We start from the raw sequence: 21,059 nt of genomic DNA on the forward strand, positions 1-21,059 counted from the left end.
CAATCTTACAGACAGCCTGTTCTCTCTCTCTCTCTCTCGCTCCATCTCTAGCTCTCTCTCTTGCTCTCTCTTTAGCTCTCTCTCTCTCTAGCTGTCTCTCAGCGCTCTCTCTCTCTCTAGTTCTCATTAGCTCTCTCTAGCTGTCTCTTTAGCGCTCTCTCTCTCTAGTTCTCATTAGCTCTCTCTCTCTAGCTCTCTCTCTTGCTCTCTTGCTCTCTCTCTAGCTCTCACTCTCTCTCTCTCTCTCTCTAGTTCTCATTAGCTCTCTCTCTAGCTCTCTCTCAGTGCTCTCTCTCTAGTTCTCATTAGCTCTCTCTCTCTAGCTGTCTCTCTTTAGTGCTCTCTCTCTCTAGTTCTCATTAGCTCTCTCTCTCTCTAGCTCTCTAGTTCTCATTAGCTCTCTCTCTCAGCGCTCTCTCTCTCTCTCTAGTTCTCATTAGCTCTCTCTCTCTAGTTGTCTCTCTTTAGCTCTCTCTCTCTCTCTCTAGCTCTCTAGTTCTCATTAGCTCTCTCTCTAGCTCTCTCTCAGTGCTCTCTCTCTCTCTAGTTGTCTCTCTTTAGCGCTCTCTAGTTCTCATTAGCTCTCTCTTTAGCTCTCTCTCTTGCTCTCTCTCGCTCTCTAGTTCTCATTAGCTCTCTAGCTCTCACTCTCTCTCTCTCTCTAGTTCTCATTAGCTCTCTCTCTCTAGTTGTCTCTCTTTAGCTCTCTCTCTCTCTCTCTAGCTCTCTAGTTCTCATTAGCTCTCTCTCTAGCTCTCTCTCAGTGCTCTCTCTCTCTCTAGTTGTCTCTCTTTAGCGCTCTCTAGTTCTCATTAGCTCTCTCTTTAGCTCTCTCTCTTGCTCTCTCTCGCTCTCTAGTTCTCATTAGCTCTCTCTCTAGCTCTCACTCTCTCTCTCTCTCTAGTTCTCATTAGCTCTAGCTCTTTCTCGGTGCTCTCTCTCTCTCTCTAGTTCTCATTAGTTCTCTCTCTAGCTCTCTCTCAGCGCTCTCTCTCTCTAGTTCTCATTAGCTCTCTCTCTAGCTCTCTCTCAGTGCTCTCTCTCTCTAGTTCTCATTAGCTCTCTCTCTCAGCGCTCTCTCTCTCTCTAGTTCTCATTAGCTCTCTCTCTCTAGTTGTCTCTCTTTAGCTCTCTCTCTCTCTCTCTAGCTCTCTAGTTCTCATTAGCTCTCTCTCTAGCTCTCTCTCAGTGCTCTCTCTCTCTCTAGTTGTCTCTCTTTAGCGCTCTCTAGTTCTCATTAGCTCTCTCTTTAGCTCTCTCTCTTGCTCTCTCTCGCTCTCTAGTTCTCATTAGCTCTCTCTCTAGCTCTCACTCTCTCTCTCTCTCTAGTTCTCATTAGCTCTAGCTCTTTCTCGGCGCTCTCTCTCTCTCTCTCTCTAGTTCTCATTAGTTCTCTCTCTAGCTCTCTCTCAGCGCTCTCTCTCTCTAGTTCTCATTAGCTCTCTCTCTCTCTAGCTCTCTAGTTCTCATTAGTTCTCTCTCTAGCTCTCTCAGTGCTCTCTCTCTCTCTAGTTCTCATTAGCTCTCTCTCTAGTTGTCTCTCTTTAACGCTCTCTCTAGTTCTCATTAGCTCTCTCTCTTTAGCTCTCTCTCTCTCTAGCTCTCTCTCTCTCTCTAGTTCTCATTAGCTCTCTCTCTCTAGCTCTCACTCTAGCTCTCACTCTGACTCAATATACTTACTTGTTCCTATTGTCTTAGCACTAGCACCTAGCCTAGCCATGACCTGGCCTAACACAAAGCCCTCCCCCACACAGAGAAAGTGCCCCTTTTATACCTCTCAAAAGCCCTTACACAGGCACTTTTCCTTTGCTCAATGATACCAGCTGCACCCCCCCCCCCCATTTATCTCTTATGACCTCTAGCCCAGACAAACATGTTTTCAGTATTATGGCTGCAGATTTGACTTTCTGAAAACATTGCTGTGGACTGGTTCTCTCCAATCCCACCCCAAGATACACCATTTTGTCTTACAGACTTCCGTTTATTATAGCACGTACCCAGGAGGAATCACATTTAACTCTTTCCTTAGTCCTACTCCACAACTGAGGCTGCTCGTCTCAAAGTGTCACTCTGGGAGGGAGGGAGGGAAGAGGTGTCTGAAGAAGATCGGGAGACTTCTGTTGCTGCTCTGGCCAATATTTATTCCTCACTCAAAAGTGGTTTTCTAGTTATTTTCACATTGCCGTTTGCAGGAGTTGGCTGTGTATAAATTTGCTCCCTTGTATCCAACATTATGGCTGTGACATCCCTTCCTACTTTGGCTGTGAAGTGTACTGTAGCAGTTCAGAAGAGATAATCTAGAAATGTAGCTTTCTTCTGTTAAGAAGATTTCATTTCTGATGGCTTAGGATTTTCCAAATGAAGAGCAGAGGAATCTGATTGACCATAAGATATAAGAGCAGAGTACCGCTATTCTCTCATGGCTAATCATTTTAACCCCATTATGGCCTCCTTCTGCTAACCTTTAACTCCAATACTAATCAACAGCCCATCCATCTCTACCTTAGATACTCAATGACTTGGCCTCCACAGTGCCCATGGCAATGAATTCCACAGATTCACCACTCTCTGGCTGAAAATAATTCCACCTCACCTCAGTTCTAAAGGGATGTCCTTTTATTCTGAGGCTCTGCTCTCAGATCCTAGACTTTCCTCCTGGTGGAAATATCCCCTCCACATTCACACTATCCAGGCCTTTCAGTATCCAGGTAGTTTCAATAAGAACCCCCTTATCCCCCAGTGCGTACAGGCCCAGAACCATCGAAGGCTCCTCATAAGTTAAGTCTTTCATTCCATGAATCATTTTTAATTATAGACATATTGCTACGGCACAAAGTCGGGCCCTATGGCCCATCTCGTATTGGTGTTAGATTGGTTCTTGTAATGGCAGGGCCATGTTACAGGGAAAGGTGGATAGGCTGACATTATGCCCACTGGAGTTCAGAAAAGTAATAGGTGATTGCTTAAGTAGGTGGGTAAAGTGTGTGAGCAGATAGATGTGAACAGATGTGGGAAAATATGAAATTGTCCATTTCAGCCATAAGATTGAAACCAATAATCTTGAAGGGATTAACAGGACAGAGGGGAGAAGAGTCTCAGCCTGAAACGCCAACAGTTTACTCCCCTCCAGCATTTTGTGTGTGTTGCTTAGATGGGTAGAGGATCTTTTCTCTCGTGGAAACATCTAGAAACAGGGGTCACACTCCTAAAGGATGCTCTCACATTGGCCTCAGACTGAAATCACCGGGTCCTCGGGGGCTGTGCAAGTTTGTGAAAGTACCTCATGTTTTAACAGTCAAAGCAAGCATAAAAGGCATTGAGCTTATCTGGGAGCAAAGCCTTGTTGTCACCTATGTCGCTTGGTTTCACTTCGTAAGAGGGGATAGCATTCAAACCCAGCTGCAACTGTCGAGCAACCTTCGGTGATTCAACGTTGGTCCGGTATTGCCACTTTGCACTTGAGATGACTTTCCAGAGGTCATACATAGACCTCTTTATTTTACCTGGTCGCCAGACCTAAGTACCACTAAATCCACAGATTGCGGATCGTGTGGTTCATGCTGGGCTTCTAGTTGGGGAAGACTGAATGATTTTGTGGGACACGCTTGTCTACAACTGTTTTTATAAAGTCCATTTCACGGTGGTGTATTTGTGCAGATCTACTGATGAGTCCTTGAGCACAGCCCAGTATAAGGACTCTACACAGTCCAGTAGCCGCTCCTCTGCCTCCCACGACCACCTCTTTGTTGTCCTTCTCTCTGGAGCCTTACTCTTTACCTCTGCCGGTACGCAGGTAGGAGAAGGGCAGCCAAGTGATCAGATTCACGAAGGCAGTCCAGGCATGGGACGGCAAGGATTCTCAATCGTAGTATAGCAGTCGTCTAGTGTGCTGGGACCCCTGGTGTTGCAGGTGATATGTTGATGATAACTGGGCACAGGCCTAATTGAAGTCCCTGACAATGATTTGAAAGGCGTCGGAGTAGGCTGTTTCATGTTTGCTGATCATGGCACTCAGTACACTGAGTGCCTGCTTAAGATCAGCCTTTGGCAGTGTGTAAACCGCAGTCGGGATTACTGGAGAACTCTCTCGGTGAGTAGAATGGCCGGCACTTAATCGTTAGATCTTCCAGGTTGGGGGAACAAGAAGTTGACAAGACTGCTGCATTCAAGCCCGAAAGAGGAAGTTTCACATCCTGACATTTTAGCAAAGCTTGAAGCCCTCCTCTCCTTCCTCTCTTTCGGCCATGTTGATGCACCTTCATCCTCTCAAAGGTGCCCTACCTACAGACTTGAGAGTTCAGTCCTTCGAGTCCTTCAGAGGACTGCAGAATCACTGGTTCGTTCAGACGGTTCAAAATTATGTTATTTAAAGCGAAATTACAGACTGCAGATTTCAGTGAGGGTAGTTCAGAAGAATACTTAGCAGGTTTTGTAAGCTGCCCGTAATTCACCATCGTCATCATGCATCATCTATTTTTATAGTGCACCAATAAATAGAATTCATCCTATCTGGATGCATCACGGCATGCTAGAGTGACAGTAACCAAAGAAGTAGAATTAAGGGTTGGAGAATGTGGCAGCGTGTCTCAGAAGGGGATGTGAAAGATTACATTAGATTATGAGGACGCTCAGTCCTCGTTTATTGTCATTTAGAAATGCATGCATTAAAAAATGATACAATGTTCCTCCAGAATGATATCACAAAAAACACAGGACAAACCAAGACTAAAACTGACAAAACCACATAATTATAACATATAGTTACAACAGTGCAAAGCAATACTGTAATTTGATAAAGAGCAGACCATGGGCACGGTAAAAAAAAAGTCTCAAAGTCCCGATAGCCCCATCATCTCACGTAAATGGTAGAAGAGAGAAGCTCTCCCTGTCATGAACCTCCATGTGCCGCAAACTTGCCGATGCAGCACTATTGGAAGCACCCGACCGCAGCGGACTCTGAGTCCGTCCGAAAACTTCGAGCCTCTGACTAGCCCTCTGACACTGAGCACTGAGCACCATCCTCTGTCGAGCGAGTTGATTTCAACATTTAGGAGAAGTTTGGATGGAAGGGGTTATGGAGGGTTATGGAGCCAGTGTAGGGCTGTGAGAGTAGGCAATTTAAATGGTTCAGCACAGACTAGATGGGCTGAAAGGCCTTTTTCTGTGCTGTACTTTTCTATGACTCTATACATACAGCAGCATGTCCACAACTTGCTAACCCTTCCTAACCCGTGTGTCTGTGGAACGTAGGAGGAAACTGGAGCACCTGGGGGAAACTCACTGTCCTCAGAGACGGTGGTGTGAATTGAACCCTGACCATTGTCTGCTGGCGCTGTGAATTGTTACACTAGGCAGGAATTGAAACATCACGCTGGCTGCTGAACTACCATGCCACCCCAAGTAAGTGATGAATCTGTGATGGACTGGGCAGTGTTTACCAGTCTATGGCCTCGCTGAGATTCGTCACCTTGTCATAGTGGAGAGGCTTGTGAGTTCCTGAGATCCCAAGATTGATGTGGTCTGGAGCTGACTGAATGGTGCGTGGCTCCTGGCAGGGCCTTCCACGGCGGTAAGCTTGAGAGGGAGGTTGCAGGCAAAGAGTGATCCAACCAAGACCTCAATGGTGTTGCTGGTGGGAGATGATGACACATCACAACGGCAGTGAAGGGTCCCCAGTTGTCTTGTATTCCATGACACTGGACCCTGACCCCGATCTGTCAAGGACTGTGTTGTGGCTGCCCGTGCATCAGCCTCCCCACATTAAAGAACGTCACGCACAGGAACCCTCCATTAAGGAAATCCACCAAACATCCCGGATTAAGTCCCATGCTGATCAGCAAGTGGCAAAGGGGACAGGCTTGTCAGGTCTGGAAGCCCACACTGCTCCAGAATATGTGGATCCTGAATCGGCCTCTACAGCCGCATGAAGACCCACCAATAGACAACCCTTGAGGAGAACATCATTCTCAGATGGAGTGATTAGAACAAAGAACATAGAAATCTACAGCACATTCCAGGCCATTCAGCTCACAATGTTGTGCTGACCATGCAACCTACTCTAGAAGCTGCCTAAAATTTCCCTACCGCATAGCCCTCTATTTTTCTAAGAGTCTCTTAAAAGAGCCTATTGTATTACACTGGTACTTCCACTCTCTGGAGCTTCCGATTATACAGCGCAGAGCATTTGCCATACCACAGAAAGCTGTTGCTATAAAGTCAAGGAATCTAGATAGCTTGAATGGAAGAGAACCTTTTCCCTTAGCAGATAATTCAAAATCCGGGTGCATGGTTTGATGGTTAGATTTAGAATGATTAAATAGAAGAACATTAAATGTTTTTTTTACCCAGAGGATATTATGGGTTTGGAACTCACTGACCTAGACCGAAATTGCTATCACATATGAATATAACAGGTGCCCATTTGAAGAGCCATGACCTCAGGCCTGATGGAAGATGGATTGCAACACTTGGGGTAGCATAGCCACAATGGGCCAAATATTCTCTTTTGGGTCATTAATTTAGAGTCATGAATGGTGGAGTGGAGGCATTCCTTCCCTCTGCTAACCTTTAGGTCACCCTTGGGGAAGGTGTAGCACCTGCTTAGCCTCCTCTGCCATCAGGGTCATGTGAAGCCATGGGAGCAGGTGGTGGATTGTCGTGCGAGCAGCTGGTGCATATCACAAGTCCTTGTTATGCGGCCACTGACACCAGGCAGACTATCTCTGAAGAGTATTGACAGTGGCTGGGGTCACCTGTCTTGTAAAGACATTGCTCAGAAGAAGGTAAAGGCAACTTACTCTGTAGAAAAATTTGCCAGGAACAATCTTGGTCAAGACCAGGATCACCCATGTCATACAACATGCCACATAATGATGATGATGAATTTTAGAGTCATGGAATTATACAGCATAAAAACAGGCCTTTTGGCCCTTCTTGTCCATTCCGACCAAGGTGCCTTTCTGAGCAAGTCCCACTTGCCCGTGTTTGATCCATATCCCTTCAAACCTTTCCTAGCCATGAAACTGAATCTTGTGAATCTGTGGAGACATAAGAGACTATAGATGCTGGAATCTGGATCAGCAAGTAATCTGCTGGAGGATCTCAATGGATCAAACAGCATCTGTGGAGAGAGAAATGAATTATTAATGTTTCAAACCTGATGCTGTGTTTCAACCCAATTCCGTTCCTCCCACATGCTGAGTTTCTCAAATAGATTGCTTGCTGACCTACTGTTAATTTGCTGCTCTTAATGTTCAGAATCAAAATTAGGTAATGAAGGATGGTGTACCTTCTTATGATTTCATCAACGTGTTGGGCCTAGGACAAAATCCTCTGAGACGTTCATGGCCAGGAACTTGAAACTGCTCACCCTTTCCACCACTGACCCCTTGATGAGGGCAGATGTGTGATCCCCAGGCTTTGCCTTCCTTAAGTCCACAATCACTTCTCTGGTCTTGCAGGTGTTGAATGTGAGGTTGTTGTTGTGACACCTCTTGACTAGCTGATCTATCTTGCTCCTGTATGCCTTGTTTTTAGCTGTGTGGTGGTTAACTATCCAGTCATAGTTGGGTAATCACCAGAGGTTTCCCCCCAAAACTCTCAAAATCAAAGTAAATTTATTATCAAAGTGTGAATATGTTACATATGCTCCCTTGAGGTTCATTTTCTTGCAGGCATTTACAGAAAAATAAATAAATACTACACATAAACAAACACTGGCAAATAACCAATTACACAAAATAAGACAAATTGTGCAGAGAACAAAGCAAGTAATACTGAGAACATGAGTTGTAGAATCCTTGGAAGTGATTCTGTAGGTTGTGGAATCAGATCAGTACTGAAATGAAAGAAATTATCAATATTAATTCAGGAGCCTAATGATTTTAGGTTAAGAACTGTTCTCGAATCTGGTTTTGGGTTTAATAATCCTGCTGATGCTGTTCTATGACCAAATGTTTTGTGGAGAAGGCAGAAGAATGGAATTGGGGAGGACGGTGATAATAAATGAGCAATGTTGGAATGGTGGAACAGACTTGATGGGCTGAATGGCCTAATTCTGCTCCTACGTCTTATGGTCATAACTCATACTCTACTTTAAGACTGGTTCCTGGGAAGAGTCATTTCGTGGTGATAATGGAGAAGCTGAGGTTATCATTGGAGCAAAGAAGTTTGAGAGGAGGTGGATTGGAAATGGACAAGGTCATGGCTGATTAGGCAATGTGAATGGAGGAAGACCTTTCCTGTTGATGGGTGATTCAAGTCCCAGGCAAGGCAGATGGTCAAGTGTTGCAGCGAAGAGTATGAGGAAAATGAAGGCAGTGCTGCAATTCTGTAACCACAGGGGCTTTCAGAAGGAATTGATAAATAATTGAGAGAGAAGATTTTGTAGGGCCTTGGGTGAGGGGGGAAATGGGGAAATGGAATGATAGGATTGTTCCACAAGGTGCTGGTATAGACCTGATGAGCCAAATCACCATCTTTTCTGCTTGGTACAGATCTGTGCTTCTAGCTGTCTCTCTGGCTCCTTGAGGAATGTTTTTCACTAATGCTGAAGATTCTTTATAAGGCATTGGTCAGACCACACTTGGAGTATTGTGAGCCATTTTTTTTAAGAAAGGATGTGCTGGCTTTGGAGAGGGTCAAGAGGAGGTTCACGATAATGACCTTGTGAATGAAAGGGTTAATGTATGAGGATTATTTGATGGCTCTGGGCCTGTACTTGCTGGATTTTAGAAGAATGTGGGAGGATCTCAATGAAAACTATTGAATATTGAAAGGCCATGATAGAATGGATGTAGGGAGTATATTTTGAATAGTGGGGGAGTCTAGGGCCAGAGGGCACAGCCTCAGAATAGAAGGATGTCCCTTTAGAAGAGAGATGAAGAGGAATTTCTTTAGCTAGCCTCTCGCTGCTAGAGAATGGTGAATCTGTGGAATTCATAACCACAGATGACTGTGGATGATTGGGCGTATTTAAAGTGGAGGTTGATAGGTTCTTCATGAGTGAGGGCGTCAAAAGTTATGGTGAGAAGGCAGGAGAATGAGGTTGAGAGGCGTAGTAAATCAGCCTTGACAGAGTGGCGGAGAAGACTTGATGGACCGATTGGCCTAATTCTGCTCCGATGCCTGATGGTCTGAAAAGTGTACGAGTCTGTGGTTCTAGCTGTCTCTGCGGCTTCTCGAGGAACTTTTCTTATTGACAGTCCCCTGTGACTAGAGCATGAGGTTACCCACAGGAGGGGCTGTGGAATGTAACATGCCGGTACCTGAGTGTGTGTCTTCACCCCGTGTGGCATTGGTGTTGGTTTATTATTGTCACATGTACTGAGATACTGTGAAAAGCTTTTGTTTGCGTGCCATCCAGACAGGTCATTTCATTGAGGTAGCAAAAAGAAACAGAATGCAGAATATACTGTTACAGTTCCAGAGAAAGGGCAAGAGATTATCTATGGCATAGAAGCCGTCCTTGCGTCTAGTTGTTTGTGCTCCTAAGTTTTGTGTATCTTCTGCTGCAGGGGAGAAGAGAGAGTGACCAGGGGTGGGGTGGGGTCCTTGATCATATTGGCTGCCTTCCTGAGGCAGTGGTGTGGATGGAATCAGTGCAGTGGAGGCTGTTTGTGCAATGGACTAGGCTGTGTTCACGACTCTCTGCAATTTCTTGTGGTTTTGGACAAGGCCATTGCCATACCAAGCTGTGATAGGATGCTGTCTGTGGGCATCTGTAAAAATTGGTAAGAGTCATTAGAGTCATCCTGAATTTCATAAGAACATAGGGACATAAGAAACAGGAGCAGGAGTCGACCACCTGGCCCGTCGAGCCTGCTCTGCCATTCAATAAGATCATGGCTGATCTGATCATGGACTCATCTCCACCTACCTGCCTTTTCCCCATAACCCTTAATTCCCCAACTATGCAAGAATCTACCCAACCTTGTCTTAAATATATTTACTGAGGTAGCCTCCACTGCTTTATTGGCAGAGAATTCCACAGATTCACCATCTATCTGTGTTCCTCATAATGCTGAGCAAAGCCACCCTGACCATTTGTAATTACTCCTTGCCTTTCCAAATGTCAATGAATTCTGCCCCTTAATTCCCTCAACTAATGTTCCCAACACTGATGTTAGCCTTACCACTCTTTAGCTCCTCAATCTGTCGTTGGAACCCTTCTTAAAGAACGGTACAACATCAGCCACCCTCCAGTGTTCAGGTACCTCAGCTGCGGCTCACAAGAAAACAAATCCCTGCCAGGGCCTCAGCAATCTCGCCTCTTGCTTTCCACCTGTTCCTAGTATTCACTTGGTCTCTTCATGTGCTTCAAGACATCCTTCTAAGTCAGTGGTCCCCAAACTCCGGGCCGCGAAGCATGCAGGGGTGCAGCGGTAGCCAGAGCGCACCCAGCACATCTTTAAGAAAAAAGCCGAAATAAACAAGCTAATTAATTAGGTGCCGCCCAGAAGCCAGTAACTGAGGTGGAGAGGGTCAATAACTTCAAATTCTTCGGCATTAAGGATCAACGTTTCTCTCTCTGAAGAGTGTCAGAGGATCTGTCCTGGGACCAGCACGTAACTGTCATTACAAAGAAAGCACGGCAGCGCCTATACTTTATCAGAAGTTTGTGTAGATTCAACATGTCACCTTGATCCTGGCAGCCCTGTCTTTTCAGCCTGTCTGGGCTGGCGTTTAAATTGACCAAACAATGGAACAGCTAAAGGCTCCAGCGCCCTGGAAAGAGGAGTGAACATCACGTAGAGCAAGTGAAATTGGCAATCGCCTCTGATCTGGGCCGACATTTACGTGCCGGGTGGCACCTAATTAATTAGCTTGTTTATTTCGGCTTTTTTCTTAAAGATGTGCTGGGTGCCTCCCAGCTACCGCTGCAATCCTGTGTGCTTCGTGGCCTGGTATCAGTCCGCGGCCCGGAGGTTGGGGACCACTGTCCTAAGTAATAAAGTTGAGGACATCGGGATTGGGGATGTTTCCTCTCCTGAACTCTCTCGTATCCATGTGCTACTCCACAGTAAATACAAGTGAGAGGTTCTGATTTATTCCCTTGCCCACTTACATAGAAACATACAAAACCCAAAGCGCAATACAGGCCCTTCAGCCCACAATGCTGTGCTGAACATGTACTTACTTTAGAAATTACCCAGGGTAACCCATAGCCCTCTATTTTTCTAAACTCCATGTCCCTATCCAAAAGTCTCTTAAAAGACCCTGTTGTATCCACCTCCACTGCCGTCGCCATCAGCCCATTCCATGCACTCACCACTCTCTGTGTAAAAAACTGACCCCTGACATCTCCTCTGTACCTATTCCAAGCACCTTAAAACTGTGTCCTCTCATGTTATCCATTTCAACCCTGGGAAAAAGCCTCTGACTATCAACACGATCAATGCCTTTTATCATCTTATACACCTCTATCAGGTCATCTCTCATCCTCCATCGCTAAAAGGAGAAAATGCCAAGTTCACTCAACCTATTCTCGTAACGTATGCTCCCCAATCCAGGCAACATCCTTGTAAATCTCCTCTGCACCCTTTCTATAGTTTCCACATCCTTCCTGTAATGAAGTGACCAGAACTGAGCACAGTTCTCCAAATGGGGTCTGATCAGGGTCCCATACAGCTATAACATTACCTCTCGGCTCCTAAACTCAATCCCATGATTGATGAAGGCCAATGCACCGTATGCCTTCTTAACCACAGAGTCAACCTGCGCAGCTGCTTTGAGTGTCCTATGGACTCAGACCCCAAGATCCCTCTGATCCTCCACACTGCCAAGAGTTTTACCATTAATATTATATTCTGCCATCATATTTGATCTACTAAAATGAACCACCTCACACTTATCTGGGTTGAACTCCATCTGCCACTTCTCTGGCCAGTTTTGCATCCTATCGATGTCCTGCTGTAAACTCTGACAGCCCTCCACACTATCCACAACGCCCCCAACCTTTGTTTGTAGATTACTACATTGATCCCTAAGGGGACCTAATCTCAATCCTTCCTCAATCCACTTGCTCTCTTTTTAAAAGTTCCTCAAATCCTATCTCTTTTGGTTAACCCATGTTCATTGGGATGTTTTACCTTGCTGTGAAAATGCAAATTGGCTTGTACAGACCATATCTGTCTGCCTTAGTTCACTCTTTGCTTATCTGCTCCTCCTGCTCCTGCCTTTCCCAACGATTTGGGAAGATATTCCCATGTACATAGTACACTAGCTCACAGTACAGGCCCACAATGTTATTTCGATCTTTTAACCCACTCCAAGATCAATCTAACCCACATAGTCCTCTATTTCACTTTCATCCATTTGCTTAAATGTCCCTAATGTATCTGCCTCTACTACCAGCATGTTCCACACACCTGCCACCCTCCGTGTGTAAAAAAAGAGAAAAAAATACTTCTGATATCGCCCCCCCCCATACTTTCCTCCAATCATCTTAAAATTGTTCCCACTTACATTAGCCATTTCTGGGATAAAGCCTCTGGTTCTCTATACGTACACCTCATCTAGCATTCTCTGTGTTTAAAACAGAGAGATGTTAACTGACATCCCCCTTTACTTTTCTCCGATCACCTTATCTCTGGCTGCCTACTCTACCTATGCCTCTTATCATCTTGTACACCTCTATCTAGTCACCTCTCATCCGCCTTCTCTCCAAAGAGACAAGCCCCAGGTTACTCGCCTATCCCCATAAGATGTGCTCTCTAATTCAGGCAGCGTCCTCTGCTCCCACTCTGAAGTTTCCACGTCCTTCCTATAATAAGGTGACCAGAACTGAACAGAGAGGTGCGAAGAGCTACTGAACATTCCACACGTGGGCAAAATCCAGGAAAAATCCCTGGTGTGTCAAGTAAACCTGGAACGCCACGCTATGATGACGATGAGCCAGTCATGAGGGGACTGATGAAGGCATCACTTGCAAAGCCATTGACACAATGGTGTTCCAGTGCAACGTGTGGCATTCGGGCTTCAGCAGCAGAGGTCATTCACTGCGGACGTTTAGATGCTTTGCTGCTCTCTTCTGTCAGAGATCTTCTCTATCCTGAATCTGTGGGTTGTGAGTCTCTTACTGGACCCATTACAATGCTAAGTAAGCCAGACTGTCCTTGTGGAGGGGCACACAAAATTCTGGAGGAACTCAGCAAGTCGGGCAGCATCTATGGCGGAGTGGTGGGGGGGGGGGAGGTAATCAATAGTCAGCGTTTCAGGCCACAACCTTTCATCAGGACTAGAAAGGGTGGGGGGGGGTGCAGAAGCCAGAATAAAATGACTAAGGAGGGAAAGAGTACAAGCCAGTGGTGATAAGTGAAACCAAGTGAGGGGGAAGGTGATTGGGGTGAAGTAAGAAGCTGGGAGGTGAGAGGTGGAAGAGGTAAAGGGCTGAAGAAGAAGGAATCTGATAGGTGAGGAGAGTGGACCACGGAAAAAAGGGAGGAGGAAGGGCACTGGAGGGAAGTGATGGGCAGGTGAGGAGAAGGGGTGAGGGGTGCTTGAGTTGGGAATGGAAGAAGAGAGAAGGATGGGGAGGGATGAATCCGTCTGGAATACTTCAGTCTGCCGTTCACTGCACGTTCATGTGCCTGTTAAAAGGCCTCTTATTGTTTATCGTATCTGCCTCCCCTGGCAGAATGTTCCAGCCACCCAGCACTTTATATTTAAAAATACTTGTCTTGTAAGTCTGCCTTAAGCCCTTTCCCCTCTCTCATCTTGAAACTATGCCCTCTAGTATTTCTGGATTTAGTATTTAGAGTTCGGTGTACAGTTTTGGTCACGCTGTTAAAGGAAACATGATTAAACTGGTAAGAGTGCAGAATAGATTTACAAGGATGTTGTTAGGATGAGAGCCTGAGTTATTGAGAGAGGATGACTAGGTGGTCTTTATTCCTTGGGAATGTAGGAGAATGAACAGTGACCTTACAGGAGTATTTAAAATCCTGAGAGACAGGGATAATGTGGATAGGAACAGTCTTTTCCCAAGGGATGGGAATCCAAAACTAAGAACATTGGTTTAGGATGAGAGGGGAAAGATTTAAAAAGGACCTGGAGGTGCAACATAGAGGGTGGTGAGGGTTTGGAACAAGCTCCTAGACAAAGTGCCTGAGGCAGGTACAATAGTTTCCTTTAAGTAGTACATGCTCTTTTCTGGCTGCTGCTGTCTGGTAGAAGGTACAAGAGCCTCAGGACTCACCCCACCGGGTTCAAGAACAGTTACTACCCCTCAACCACCAGACTCCTGAACAAAAGGGAGTAACTACACTCATTCTACTTCTGGTGTTCCCATAACCGATGGTCTCATTTTAAGGGCTCCTGTTATTTCATACTGGCTACTTATTGCTATTTATTTATATTTGCACTTGCACAGTTTGTTGATCCTGTCTACCAGTACTGTTCTATAGATTTGCTAAGTATGTCCACAAAGGAATCTCAGGGCTGTATGTGGTGACATGTATGTACTCTGATAATACATTTTACTTTGAACTTTGATGAATAGGTACATGGAGGGGCAGGGCTGAGTGCAGGAAATTGGGATAAGGTAGATTTGTATCATTATTGCCATAGACTTGTTGGGCCAAATGGCCTGTATTCGTGCTGTATTGTTCTGCACTCAGTGGTCACTTGATTGGATACCTCCTGTACCTAATAAAGTGGCCACTGAGTGTATGTCCATGGTCTTCTGCTGCTGTAGCCCATCCACTTCCAAGTTCAATGTGCTGTGTGTTCAGATACTCTTCTGCACACCACTGTTGTAACACACAGTTATTTGAGTTACTCTCACCTTCCTGTCGGCTTGAACCAGCGGGCTACTCATTGACCTCTCTCTTTAACAAGGCGATTTCACCCACAGAACTGCCACTCGCTGGATGTTTTTTTTTGTTTTTTGCACTATTCTCTGTAAACTCTAGAGACTGCTGTGTGTGAAAATTCCAGGAGATCAGCAGTCCCTGAGATACTCAAACCACCCCATCTGGCACCAACTATCACTCCACGGTCAAAGTCACTTAGACCACATTTCTTCTCCATTCTGACATTTGGTCTGAACAACAACTGAACCTCTTGACCATGTCTGTATACTTTTATGCATTGCGTTGCTACCACATGATTGGCTGATTAGATATTTGCATTAATGAACAGGCGTACAGATGTATCTAATAAAGTGACCACTGAGTGTATACATCTACTATTTCCTCAACTATACCCCCAGCTATCAGCTGTCTATGAGGATGGCTTCCAGCTCTTCCACCCTTACAGGCAGTCAGTTACACATGATAGGATCCGCAGGGTATTTTGTTTTTCTTTCCCTATCTCCTCTCTAACCCTTTCACGAACAACATGAGATCTATGTCCTCTCCTCCCTTGTTCTGGAATGCAGAGAAGATTTAGTATTGTTTAATGTAATTTCCTGTACCGAAGTGTAAAGGAGAACGAAATAATTGTTACTCCAGATCTGATGCACCGCAAAAACATAACATAGTAAGACAGAGAAAACAATAATAAAAAAAGTACAATAAATATAAATATGTAAGATAGCATATATTCATAGATATGTTCATGAAATGGTGCTAGACGTAGGAGTGTTTATACACAAGGTGACTCAACTCTGACAGGAAATGATCAAGTAGTGGTGGTGCGGGCTGCGGAGGGGTGGGTTGGTGAATGGAGGCATTGATCAACTTAGTAAGTAAGTGTTTTTGAGTTGGTGGTCCTGCCATGGATGCTAGGTAGCCTCCTCGCTGATGGGAGTGGGACAAACAGTCTATGAGCAGGGTGGGTGGTATCCTTCATGATGTTACTGGCCCTTTTCCAGCACCTTTCTCTATCTATGTCCTTGATGGCGGGTAGGCTGGTGTTGGTGACATGTTGGGCAGTTTTGTCTACTGGTTGTAGAGCCTTCCTCTCCACCGCTGTCCAGCTTCCGTACCACGCAGTGGGAGATTTGGGGTGTGGAATCTGAGTTTGTGGGTCTACTGTTGGTGGGGTGAATGGGAGATTGGTTCTGGAGATCTTGAATGAGAATGAATGGTGATTGGTGTCCGTCCTGCTAAAGGATTGTTAGAGGCACTTCTGCAGTTTGTGACGAGTCCTGTAACACTGTCCTCTGTTTATAGTTCACAGATTCCATGTCACGGTGCTACCCGGTACTAAACTGGAAAGTGGACCAGCCACCCTTCACTTCTGCAACAATATCTTTGTGCTGGTGAGGGATGTCCCCCCAGTCATCATTGGGCACTGGAAACTCTCGGACATGAGGCGCTATGGTGCCATTCCCAATGGATTTGTCTTTGAAGGAGGTTCCCGTTGTGGTCCCTGTAAGTATAAGCAGGTTCTCGAAGAACATTACAACACAGTACCGGCCCTTTGGCCTACAGAGTTGTGCCAACCCTTTAACTTTCTCTGAGGTCATGGTAGCATAGTGGTTAGTGTGATGCTATTACAGCTTGGGCAGTTGGAGTTCAGCGTTCATTTCCAACGTCATTTGTAGGGAGCTTGTATGTTCTCCCTGTGACTGTGTGGGTTGTCTCCGGGTGCTCTGCTTTCCTCTCACAGTCCAAAGATATATCGGCTAGTAGATTAGTTGGTCATTGTAAATCATCTCATGATTAGTCTAGGGTTAAATTGGGGGTTAAACATAGAAACATAGAAAACCTACAGCACAATACAGGCCTTTCGGCCCACAAAGTTGTGCTGATCATGTCCCTACCTTAGAAATTTCTTGCCTTACCCACAGCCCTCTGTTTTTCTAAGCTCCATGTACCTACCTAGGAGTCTCTTAAAAGACCCTATGTTGATGGGTGGTGTGGCTTGAAGGGCCCATTCCATGCTGTACAGTATCTCTAAATAAATAGATAAATAGAATGAATCAATCTCGCCCTTTTGTCCCTCCCAGTCACGTTGTTTTTGTAGGATATTGGTAGAGACTAACTGTTTGCCTCAGTGAAACACTTCATCAAACACTCTGGTGAATCTCTTCCGCACTCTTTCTGTTGCTGCCCATCTTTCCTGTTCTTCAGCCCACGATGTTGTGCCGACGTTTTTAACCTATGCTTAGATCAATTAACCCTTCCCCTCCCTACACACATAACCCTCCATCTTTCTTTCATCCATGAGCCTATCTAAGAGTTTCTTAACTGGTCCTAATGTATCTGCCTCTACCACCACCCCTGGCAGCACGTTCCATATACCCATCACTTTCTGAGTTTAAAACAAAACTTAACTCTGACATCCCCCCTCCCCCACTAGTACTTTCCTCTAATCATCGTAAAGTTATGCTACCTTGTATTATCCATTTCTGCCCTAGGAAGATGTCTCTGCCTGTCCACTCTATCTATGCCTCTTATCATCTTGTACACCTCTATCAAGTCACCTCTTATACGCCTTAGCTCCAAAGAGAAAAGGCTTAACTTTCTCAACCTATCCACATAAGACATGCTCTCTAATCCAGGCAGCATCCCGGTAAATCTCCTCTGCACCCTCTCCAGAGCATCCACATCCTTCCTATAGTGAAATGACCAGAACTGAACTACAATAACTCAAGATTCTCATGCCTGAAGAAGCTGTTCTCTGACTAGAGTTTATAGGGCATTTATAGAGCACTACAGCACAGAAACAGACCCTTCAGCCTTCTGCTCTGTGCTGATCTGTTTTTTTCTGCCCAGACCCATCTACCTGAACCAGGACCATAGCCTCTGATACCCCTCTTATCCATGTACTGTACCTATCCAAACTTCTCTTAAGTTTTGCAATCAAACTTGCATCCACCACTTCTGCTGGCAACATGTTCCACACTCTCACCATCCTCTGAGTGAAGTTCCACTCAGATTCCTCTTAAATACTTCACCTTTCACCCCCAACCTATTACCTCTATTCTAGTCTCACCCAACCTCAGAGGAAAAAGCCTGCATGCATTTACTCTTAGTAGTTTTGTATGGGAATAAACTTTTCTTGGAGTTCCAGCCTGGTACAGGTATCGATTTTAACCAACGTTTCGATGACAAACTCTGCCATCTTCATCAGGGATGATGCCTGGGCATGCCTAGTCCGGTGTATTTATACCCCCGTATTCCATCTCTCCTGATTGGTTAGTCCTCATCCAATCAGGTTTCTGCTGTCCACCTTGTTTACAATTAAATTCCAGTTATTACTTTGAGTGAGACCTTCGTCTTTGTTAAGATTCTTTTCCTCTAGTTTTATTTCAATAGCTTCTTTCACCAGGCAGTCCCAAAAGCATACGGTTGTGCTGTCGAAGTCAATCCTATGGCCATTGTGAACACAGTGGTCTGCCACCGCTGGTTTTTCCGGTTAAGCCAAACAGATACACCTCCTGTGCTACTTGATGTGGGTTTCCACTGTGCATCCCACGTGGTCGATATTAGTACTAACCAGTCAAGAGGGACGGACGATGGGGGTATTGCACAGTTTGTTGTTTCATGCATTCTGGATGGATGCCCAAGCTAGTGTGGATTTTATTGATTTTGTTATGGTTGTTATTCTACAGATTTATTGAGAATGCCTCAAAAAGTCGAACCTCAGGGTTGTATATGGACACATATATGTACTTTGATAATAAATTTACTTTGAACTTTGATCTCCCCACATTCTCCTATGCTCCAGGGTAGAAAGCCTAACCTATTCAATCTTTCCCTATAACTCAATTCCAGCAACATCCTTGTAAACGTAGTAAAAGCCAAAAGCAGAAAAGGTATTTGCTGCCTTATTTGGAGAGAAACTGTTCTGCAGAACAGGGCCTTTTTGCTACCTTGTGCTGATTCAAAGAGACCCAGCATGACGCAACAAACTGAATTTGTGTTTGCATCAGATCAAGTCAGCAAAGACCGTGCTGGGCATCCCTCAGGGGTCGTCACACTTCTAAGCTCAAAGATTCAAATACATTTATTGTCCAAGAATGAATGCAGTATACAACCCTGAGATTTGTCTTCCCACAGACAGCCATGAAACAAAGAAACACCATGGAATCCCAATTCAAAGAAAAACATCAAACCCTCCCATACGCTAACAAAAATCAATTGCACAAACAGCAACAAAAAAACAACAGGTGAAGAACACAGAATATAAAACACAGAATTGAAAAGAGTCCAGGTATATTCAGTTCAGCTCAGTGTTCATTATCTGTGCGCTGCCCCGATCCAAAATCGCACAAAATAGCATCAGTAAAAGATGGAACCAGAAACTAGAAACACGTCATAACATGAACAACGGAGTCCAATCCACAAACCACATCAATTAAACCTTGCTCTGACTGCACCGAGGGAGAGAGAGAGAAAGAGAGCTTTCGAATGCCGGGACCTGCCCTCGGGAGCAGCGAGTGAGAGGAAGGGAGAGACTGTCAAACACAAACAGCAGCCTGCGAGAGGCCGATAGATGATGCTGGCCACCCATTTTGCATTCCGCGTCCATCTTGATGATTTCAATCCTCCTCGTGTTTTTGATCGGTGAGAAATGGAGTCGATCGTGGGCTGGTGCCCTGTCTCCCGGCTTCATGGCCTCGAGGTTGCACACTTCACTCGAAGCCTCACGGAAAACCCTCAGAGACAGCAAGGTGCCAGATCACTCGACTGGCCAACATCGAATGCCCACAAGTTGCCTACCCTCACCGTATGTGTGGGAGGAAACTGGAACACGCGGAGGCCACGGGGAGAACGTGCAAAGTCCTCACAGACGGTGGTGAGAATCAAACCGTGATTGTATAGCTGGTGCAGTACATTTATCATTTAGCAATACAGTGTGGAGCGGAGCCATCTGGCCCTTTGGGCCTTGCCGCCCCAGACATAACCAATTAACCCTAACCTAATCATGGGACAACTTAAGTGACCAGTTAACCTACCCGGAATGTCTTTGGACTGTGAGAGGAACCCGGAGCACCCGGAGAAAACCTACACATTCCATGGGGAGGACATACAGAGACTCTTTATAGAACGGTGCTGGGATTTTACTCCAAACTCCAGAATGGCCCGTACTGTAAAAGCAATGCGCTAACCACTACACTACCATGGCTCCAAGCATTATGCTAATTGCTTCCCACTGTGCTGCCAGTATGGTACTAAATATGATTTAACAGCTACCCCTAACATCACTGTTAAAACACTTACATAGGTGGACAAAGGGTCTGAGATCTTATACACCCACTCTAGACTCCAGTCAAGGATTTGATTTCATTCCAAAACACAGCATCTTTAATGATTCACAGGATGTCCATGGTACCATTGGTTGTCTGCCCCTACTAGGCTCGGAAGAGACAATTGCAAGCTGCCTAGCACAATCCTTCTGATTTGATTTGATCCAAACGAGGCACTGCACTAATAAACTCTTCCTGGGGCTTCCAGCCGAATACAGGTATCGATGATAAGGAAGTCATTGAAATAAAACTAGAGGAAAAGAATTTTAACAAAGGTGAAGGTCTCGCTCTTAGCAAAAACTGGAATTTGATTGTAAACAAGGTGGGAGATCAGAAACCTGATAGGATGAGGACTAACCAATCAGGAGGGACAGACTACGGGGGTATAAATACCACCAGTCTAGACATACCCAGGCATCATCCCTGATGAAGATGGCAGAGTTTGTCATCGAAATGTTGGATGTAATTGATGCCCGGAGCCCAAGAACTTATTCATCATATACACCGAGAAAGCACAAGATCCTTTTTCAGTGCATTTCACTGTTTTGATGACCATGTATCAAATAAAGCTAATCTTAAGGGCTCAACATATTGCTAAAGCAGACAGAAACTTCCCTGTTGAAATACACAGGAACTGCTGCATTTCAGTCAAGGAGGGCGGTTGTGTGAACTGACCTCAAGAATTGACAGTGAGCGCCAGGCATGCCAGGCAGCACTGACATTATTTCCGTTTATAGGTTGTGAAGTCATTATTTAACTAGATCACCGCTCTATCACTGATCAACAAGGTAAGAGTTTAATGACTATCAAAAGCTGCTCTCTCTCCTCTTCTCACTGCTGCTGTCAGGAAGGAAGTACACAAGCCTCAGGTCCCACACCACCAGGCTGAGGAACAGTTATTACCCCTCAACCATCAGGC

At 45.2% G+C, this 21,059-nt stretch overlaps 1 protein-coding gene across 1 annotated transcript in view; it reads left to right on the top strand.

The window, feature by feature from the left end:
• dok7b (docking protein 7b) overlaps nt 1-21,059 on the top strand; it is a 101,969-nt gene that overhangs the window by 16,644 nt on the left and 64,266 nt on the right. Inside the window, exon 4 of the mRNA XM_072257439.1 lies at nt 16,116-16,316. Within this exon, the coding sequence (XP_072113540.1) occupies nt 16,116-16,316 (201 nt within the window). The remainder of the gene's footprint in view (nt 1-16,115; nt 16,317-21,059) is intronic.

This window comes from Mobula birostris, chromosome 5, assembly GCF_030028105.1.
Source record: "Mobula birostris isolate sMobBir1 chromosome 5, sMobBir1.hap1, whole genome shotgun sequence".
NCBI lineage: Eukaryota > Metazoa > Chordata > Chondrichthyes > Myliobatiformes > Myliobatidae > Mobula > Mobula birostris.